We start from the raw sequence: 8,720 nt of genomic DNA, 5'->3' as shown, positions 1-8,720 counted from the left end.
CCTTACCTGGATGGACGATTCAAAGTCTTGTCTTGACTGGCTGGGCGATAAAAAGTCTTGGTTTAATTGGCTGGGAAATCCAAAGGCTTGCCATATTTGGCTGGGCAATCTAAAGTCTTGCCTTAATTGGCTGGAAAATATTAAGTACTTTCTAGCTTAGCTGGACAATCCCAAGTCCAGTCTTAAGCGACTGGAAAATATTGAGGAGTTAAAACAAAAAACTGAGCTAATCGAAAAGGAAACCCCGAAAACTCCTCAGATAACATTTTCAAGAAACAATGGCATATCAGCTCGGCGTTAATGGGTTAATACGCTAAATTGAAAATTTTCATTTCAAGGTTAGCCCACCCCTTCAATTATTTCACGAAATGTAAACGAGTGTTAAGCAGCCTCCTTCGCTGCTTTGTACAGAAACGCTCCTTTGTCCACTTCTTCGTGATTACTGACCATTTTAAGAAGAGGGTCTCTTCCATTTGCAACTCTATGTGCTGTACCCAGAATAATCCTGTTGTGAAGACATTTCAAGACTCAATATTCCGCGACCTCCTTGACGGCGTCAGATGTACAGTCGCGGAACGGAAGACTTAAGATGCATGCTTTTGTTCATGTGCATAACCTTTCTTTTCCCGATATCAAGGGATCTGAGCTCGTTCTTCGTCCATGCAACTACTCCAAATGAATAGAGTAGTACCGGGACGGCAAGCATGTTCGTTGCAGATACTTTGTTCCTCGCCGACAGTTCGGAAGACCAAATCTGTCGGATGAGACGTTTGTGTCTGCTTCGGAGAGTATCTTTTATAGATGTCACATCCTGAAAGCGGCCCAAGTATTTGCGGATGAACCTTTAAGATTTTTCCGCCAGAAGTTTTGATACAATATGGTCCCGGTGCGGTCCTTATCTTCTTATTAGCTGAGGGCAAGACGTTTATCCACCAATAAAAATCTTCCATCAGAGTTTTGCTTATATACATGTGCTTGTCGAAATTGTTGTCATTAAGTATTAATACTGCATTTTTTGCATATTCTAACCTTTTTATGTGTAGCGGGCCGTATTCGACCCCTGACGAAACCGCAACTAATGATCCGATCAGGTGAGCGAATTCGCGAATAGGGCACCGAGATTTAGTTTTGAAAGTTTTTATAAGAGCGACTAGGTTGTTTTTCTTTACCATGGTAGGTTCTAACGAGTAGGTTTCTGAGTCTGTTATAAAGCCTAAATATTCGCAACGCGATCTTGGTGAGAGATGACTTTTATTATAGTTTACAAGGAAACCAAGACTTTCAACAAATGACACGGTTTCCTGAACGTTAGACAAGCATTTACCGTACGTGTCTCCCACACAAAGTATATCATCAAGGTATATACAGAAAAGCCAACCTTCTGTTCGTAGTTTATGGATGACCAGTTTCATAACCTTGGTGAAAATGAAGGGACTCAAGCAAGAAACCGAAAGATAAGCTTTTAAACTCGTAAGTCGAGCCTTGAAACGAAAAACGCAGGTATTTTCTGCTGTCTTCGTGGACCGGAACCAAAAGAAATGCGTCCTGCAGATCCAGATCGGCCATGAATGCTCCCGGAGTTACCAGTTTTGTGGCCGTCCTGATATCTTCCAATTTGAAATGTGGTGGGTCCACATATTTGTGGAACGCCTTTAAATTTATGATGAACCTTTTCGAGCCGTCTTTCTTAGACCTAAGAATATAAGTGGACAGAAACTGGCCGGTGCACGGTTCCCGAAACTGTTCCACTATTGTATTAGTAATAATTTTATAAGCAGCAACACAATTAAGTACGAATTTGTCATGCGTGATTTTGCGCCATTTTTCCTCGAAAAAACTCAGCCTTCACGCTACAATGCTTACCTCTAGTATCGGCGACTGTTGTGAGGGTGTCGGCGACCCCTGTCCTCGAAGAACTGTGGTACACATTCGATGAACTCCTCGTTGATTTGTTCGAGTTCTGCTGACTCTTGGTCCTGTAGCCCGCCTTCGTAGGTTGTCGCGCATGCGGGCTTTTCCAGTTTAAATTCCTAGGTTTGCTGTTGTTTGGTTTCGGCTTAGACTTCACAGGCAACTCCTCTCCAGTCTTCTGGATGATCTTGCCCTCTTTAACTTATCGCTAAGGTTCTCACCATAGAGCAGAAGGTTTGTTTTGGTCTTATCCAGGATGTGCCTTACGTTTTATGATGTAGTCGGGTTGATGAACGCTTTACGTGTCTGGGACTGTTTTTGATGAAGATCGCAGTGAGAGTTACTGCTACTTCATTACGTGGCGCTGCTCCTCAATATTTATCGAGGAACAGTCCTACAGCTTAGAGGGCGCTGCTCCTCGAATGTCGTTTCAGTGTAAACCACAACTCGTTAAAAGTATTTCTGAATGTGCATTAAATATTTTACATGGAAACGTTTCTCTAAAACAAACCGAAAATTGAAAAAAAACATAGATGTGCATTAAGAAAACTAGTGTCACAACGCGGTTCGCGGAATAGTAAAATACGCTTCATTGTACAAAAGAGGAGAGGGATTCTTACCACTTGTACTAGCACCAGTTCTTGGTACCCTCTTTTCCAACATGTTTTCATCTGCGTAATTATTTGTCATATTTACTCAAATGGAACATGCTAAGAAAATGGTACTTGTACCAAGTGATTGTGTCGAGCAAATTAAGCTCCAGTCGTACCCCCAACAACAACAATTCACGAATTTTGTTACCTCAAAAACACCCGGAAATGCAATTTCCAGACTCGATGATGAAATGAGTAAAATTTGATACTCTCCATTATACATTGATGAACATGAAAATTGGAAATTATATCAGCAAGTTTTACAAAGATTTTTGTTCTTTACCGATAAAGCGAAAAATTTAATTGCAAAGAAAAAGGAGATAAAGGATGCTCTTGATGACAAACTAAACAGTGCTTAAAATGAAATGACAAGTCCGCATGAAGACGAGACCAGAGGTGAAAAATAGAATAAAATGGGATAAACAGTGTATTGTATTTATCGACGGAGAACGTGTGGAGAAATCACATATTTCAGATTTAGTGAACGATGCTATTAGGTATAGGAAATCAGTTGTTGTGCCAGGAAGACGTCAGTTTGCAAAGTTTCTTGAAGGAATTAAGACACCAAAAGAAATTCTGGGCAATCGTGAGTACTGGAGATCAAAATCACATGCATCTGTAGCAAGGTTGTTAAACAACTCGCGTAAAAGTTCTGCGCCAGGAAATCTATAAAACTTAATGAAGAAGATGCCGATAAAACTATAGAATATCAGTCTCTCTTGCGTGATGATGAGAACTGGGAAAGTACCAACGACTCGGAAGCTGCAGATGACGATGATGGTACTATTAAAAGTAATAGAAAACGACGCACCTGGCTGAATTTTAATTTTTGAAAAATGAAACAATTGGAAGACATATATTATGAAACTTCGCATGAGGCTTCTTACGCGGGTGTAGAAAAGATTGCCAAGTCTACACGGGGAAATATTCCACGTAATCAAGTAATTGACTGGTTAAAGAGTCAAGATGCATACAATCTCCATCGATATATTAGACGTAAATTTGCTAGACAACATTACAGTGTGTGTAATATTGATGACGTTTGGGAAATTGACCTAGCAGACTTGAGATCTTTAAAAAGCTACAATGATGATTTTTCCTATCTACTAGTTGTCATTGACGTTTTGAGCAAGTTTGTCTGGGCTGAACCACTTCAAAGTAAAAGTGCATCTGAGGTTAAAGAAGCATTTGAACGAATTCTGCATAGAACCGGTAGTAGAATACCAGTCTACCTACAGAGTGATAAAAGAAAGGAATTTATTGGTAAAGTTTAAAAAAAATTCTTGTCAGATCTTGAAATACAATTTCGTGTTACCGGGATCCTAGTATAAAGACCGCCATTGTTGAACGTTTTAACCGTACTCTTAAGGAGCGTATGTGGCGGTACTTAACACACCGTAATACTCATCTATACATTCATGTTCTCCAGCCAATAGTACATGCATACAATAATGCTCGTCATTCAGGCATACGTATGGCTCCATTTACAGTAAATCTTCAAAATGCTGCTGTAGCTTGTTCAAATATACAACGACGATTTGTAAGAGAAGCCGGCCGTAAAAAAGTACCTAAATACAGTGTGATTAAGATGTTGTACGCATCAGTCGTGCTAGAGACATCTATGCAAAAGGATATGAAGCTGGATGGACAGAAGAGCTGTTTGTTATTAAAAAGGTTATCACCTGGAGAACATATGCACGTATCTTATACGAATTAAAAGACTTGGCTGGAGAGAATATTGATGGAATTTTCTACGAACAAGAATTGGCTGATGTTAAAAATAAGGACGTAGAAAACGACGAATTCATTGTTGAAAAGGTGATTCAAACAAAGGGTCGCGGGTCTAAGAAACAGCTTCTTGTAAAGTGAGTTGGGTACCCTGCCAAATTCAACTCGTGGATTCCAGCTACAGAGCTAAACACTCTATAATGAATGACGAAGACCAGTTTTATCTCATTTTACCAAGTGATAGTAGTATAAAGTATTTTTCACAGAATACAATCACCCACTTTATCACTCAACTTCCACATGAAATTCGACTTCATGGTCGCTGGGTGGTGGGACTCACAGAGATACAGTTTCCACGATCATTTCTACATGTGAGAGGTGAATCCAGTATCGAAAATCGTATCTTAATTGTAACAAAATCAATTGTAGAGAAAATAGGTGTCATTGAAAAATCTACAATTGAAAGTGTTCGAGTAAACGAGTCTGGTAGTGTCGATTTAGCCATATCCGAAAATTCTGACAAACCACGTGATAATAATACAGTTTCAGCTGATGAAGGTTTTAAATTAGAGCTGTTTAAAGGAAAGTGGAAACGCTTTATTGCATCATTCTTTCTACAGGGAGATTACTCACAAATGTATGACCTTATATATGCTATAAATAATACCCCCGAAATAAATAAGCATGTAGTTGTTAAACAAGAAAAGAGAAACAATCATTATATAACGATGGAGAAGATATGTAAAGAGGATTGTAAGATTACTGGTCGTCATTTTCTTATAATCAGTGAGAAGATATCTCAAATTCTAGGTTTTAAACCTTATACACTTTTACCTATCGATGCATACTTGGCACACCATCCACCAAGTTTATCAAATGGTCTACCAAATAAACTTTTTATGTATTGTGATTTCAAACGGATTGCGTGAACATGAGCCATTATACAGAATACTATACATCTCAAGTCGGAGGTGGAGCCATTTCCAGAATTTACATTGGCTCTCCGTATCAGAGAGGACATGGTATAGGTAGTTTTCTCGGTGGCCTGTTTCGATGAGCTTTACCATTTCTTAGACGTGGGGCAAGAGTAGTTGGGTAAGAAGCACTGCGGCATGGAATGAATGTTCTTGATGATGTGGAACCTAACATATCAATGAAAAAGGCTGTGAAAACACGACTCAATGAGGCTGGAAAGGAATATATTGAATCTCTGCTCAATTATGGGCCAGCACCGAAAAAAAGTCATCTCACATTAGCATTATGGCTTGACGGTACAGCAGGTAAAATGGATGACAGCACAACGCAGAACCAGGGTATCGTCGATCGACGACTTATACTGGGTGAAGGAGGAAAAATTGATCTGATTGGTCATTTGCACAGTGATGTTTTTAATTAGGATAAATTTCTCTTGAATGGTGTTGAACTTAGAGTTCAAATGGTGTGTTTTAAGGATGCTTTATGTCTTATGGATCCTACTAATCGGGCTTATCTCCATATTGAAGAAGCATCTCTTCTTATTCGGCGTGCAAAAATCAGTCCTGGAATTTTACTTGCACACGCAAAAGCTCTTTCTCAAGGTAAGTTCAAGTACCCACTCACCAGAGTAGAGGCTAAAACACTCACGATTCATTCTGGTGTTCAAAGTGAAACTATTGACAATATTATACTCGGCCAACTACCGAAAAGAATCATCATTGGATTTGTCGAAAATGACGCATTCACCGGTCATCGTAGTAAAACTCCCTTTAACTTTAGACACTTTATTATCTTTCATTTCTCTCTCTACGTGGACGGTATACAAATCCCGCCAAAGACTTTGCAACCAGATTTCTCAAAAGGAAAGCTATATATTGATACTCATTATACTCTGTTTTCCGGAACGGGGATTCATTTTATGAACGAAAGAAATAATATTGCATTTGATCTCACTCCTGATCTTTCTGCAAATTGTCAATCTCACTGGAATCTTGTTAAACATGGCAGCCTTAGAATTGAGCTTCGTGTAGAAGAGACACTACAACAAACTATTAATTGTATAGTCTACACAGAATACGACAATGTCTTGGAAATTCACGCGTCCAGACAGGTTATAGTAGATTACAGCGATTAAACCCTGCACAGACCTGCATAAACCTGTTTAACAGAATCGGTTTTCAATATCAGTTGAACATGGAGGGGGGAAACGACGAATGTGTACCCGAGTATATAAGAAGCTCTGCTCAGTCTCCTCATCTCTACTCTTGAATGTAAAACAATGGACTATATAATCGACATACAAGGCTTTCGAGATATAGATGACCAGTTTATACCAGAGGAAGTTGCGGTTGTTGTTGCTGATCATGAATAAATAGCCCATTGGATTGTTGTACCGTCATATCTCTTCTCTGAACTTCCTGCATGTTCAAAATCACAAAACAACTGGCTAACCTTTCACTATCATGGAATTGAATGAATCGATGGAGATATCCCACTGAAGTTTTTATATTAAAACCTTCGAGAAGTTGCCAAAACTGCATCAGAGATTTACACACGTGGTCGGGAAAAAGCCTCGCTTTTACAGAAAATTATCAGCAGGCAAATCATAAATTTGGAAGAAGTAAACGGCCGAGCCTTCAAAAGACTTGACTAAACTGTCAAACAGAAAGTCTATGTATGGGAAAATAGTAATTGCTAGGAATTCAGTTCCAAAGTGTGCTGACGTCAAAACTAAATCTTTAGATAAGACGACTAATTCTAAGCCTTGTCCTTACGAGACTGTAAACATTAAATATGAACATTCTAGAGATATTGCAGGTAATTCAGATTTTACAAGTACCCACGATTGGTGTATACCCGACAGATCAAATTCCTAAAACTTGGACAAGTCCGGCTGCAACAGTGGTTAACACTGATGCCCACACTCAGCCTGGTTCCCACTGGATCGGAATTCATATCGACGGAACCGGAAGAGGAACCTATTTTTACAATTACGGGATACCGCCTCTTATTCCTCAACATCGTCATTTCAGTGACATTTTTACGGACAATCTATTAGATAATGATCACATTGTGGTCAATTTTCACAAAAGACTTTTAGACAAGTATAAACTCAAAAGTATTAGAGCTCCGGATTCTAAACAAGGCGGTAGCTTGTGTTTGCTCTCAACAAAATAAAAATCGGTTCAACTCGTGTGTACAATCATGTTCGTCGAAACTCGCTACTTTGTACGTTTTGTAAATATCATCTATATATGTATATTGTATAGGTGTTTTTTCTCTTCTCTCATGTTGAATAGGCAGTCTCGCCACATTACAAGTGTACTCTTATTTATAGAATAGAATCTGTCATGGCGGACCCCCCACTCCAAATTTCCCATAATATCTGTCATGGCGGACCTCCACTCTAAATTTCCCATAATATCTGTCATAGCGGACCCCCCCCCCCCACTCTAAATTTCCCATAGTGTTCGCCCTCTACTTATATTTTATGTTTGAAATAACGTAAACTCAAAATATTCGCATATAAAGAGGAGCGCAAAGTCAGGAAATATTAAAATCCTAATCTCTTGATTTTATTTCAAAGCGGATAGAGATATTAATAGAAGCGCCGAAGTGTTCCGAATAGCAATAGTGCACCTTCGAGTTTTCAAATTCAGAAGAGAAGAACAGGGTTGCGCGTGCAACCCAGTCATTTATACCGCCTACCACTATATTTACACGGACAAAGCCCCGTCATAGTATTGGACCATATCTCGTTTCAGATCTGGGATCACTGGTGGATCCAGCCTCTCACCCAGCACCGCTGAATGATTCCAAGTGCACCCGGGTGCACTTGCTGAGAAACCTGAACGAACCCTATTGGGTACGGACATGAGCTTGATATTTACCTGATATGACGGACAGCGCCCGTGCAGCGAAAGCCTAAAATCCCTGGGGCATAGCAGTTTGAAATGTACATAAGTTATCACGTGTGCATTGTTATTAAATATAACACAACATAATAAAGGGAACTTTTCTTCAAAAGATTTCGTGAAAAATTTGTCTTTTCGGTCAAGCTAAATCCGTTCTAGTTTAATTGTTGGTTATGTACATAACCTTAAAAATTGCCTGTCCAATATGTCAACAAGCGAATCGTTGATGAACATTTTAATTAAAACAGGATTTCAGGCTAAGTCATTCTATCGATTTTTATCCTAAAACCATTGGGTCCCCGTTCGGTTCCTTTTAAAAAAACACTCGGAAAAACAGCAAAATCAACTTTTGAATTTTTGAAATTCGGATTCTACGTTAAAAAAAATATAAGAAGTATAACGCCTGTTGACTGGTACACTTCAAACGCATCGCCTGTAAGTAGCAGTCAACAGGCGTTATACGTCTTATATATTTTTAAACTTTTTACTGTTGCAAAAAACAAAATATTGCGATTATTCCGTGACCTTTCATAGGGAA

General features: G+C 39.1%; 1 protein-coding gene across 1 annotated transcript; it reads left to right on the top strand.

Annotated features, from left to right (window-relative positions):
- Positions 1-5,727: 5,727 nt before the first annotated feature.
- Positions 5,728-6,402, top strand: LOC117171150 (uncharacterized protein F54H12.2-like). Its single transcript, XM_033358204.1, has one exon. It carries the CDS (start codon positions 5,728-5,730, stop codon positions 6,400-6,402), a length of 675 nt encoding a protein of 224 aa, XP_033214095.1.
- Positions 6,403-8,720: the final 2,318 nt, after the last annotated feature.

Source organism: Belonocnema kinseyi, chromosome 4 (assembly GCF_010883055.1).
Source record: "Belonocnema kinseyi isolate 2016_QV_RU_SX_M_011 chromosome 4, B_treatae_v1, whole genome shotgun sequence".
Taxonomy (NCBI): domain Eukaryota; kingdom Metazoa; phylum Arthropoda; class Insecta; order Hymenoptera; family Cynipidae; genus Belonocnema; species Belonocnema kinseyi.
The sequence above is the reverse complement of the archived record's forward strand: the minus strand, read 5'-3'. Positions and strand labels throughout refer to the sequence as shown.

Coding starts and splice junctions, on each gene's coding strand:
- LOC117171150 (XM_033358204.1), top strand. CDS start 5,728: ATGGTGTGTTTTAAGGATGCTTTATGTCTTATGGATCCTACTAATCGG.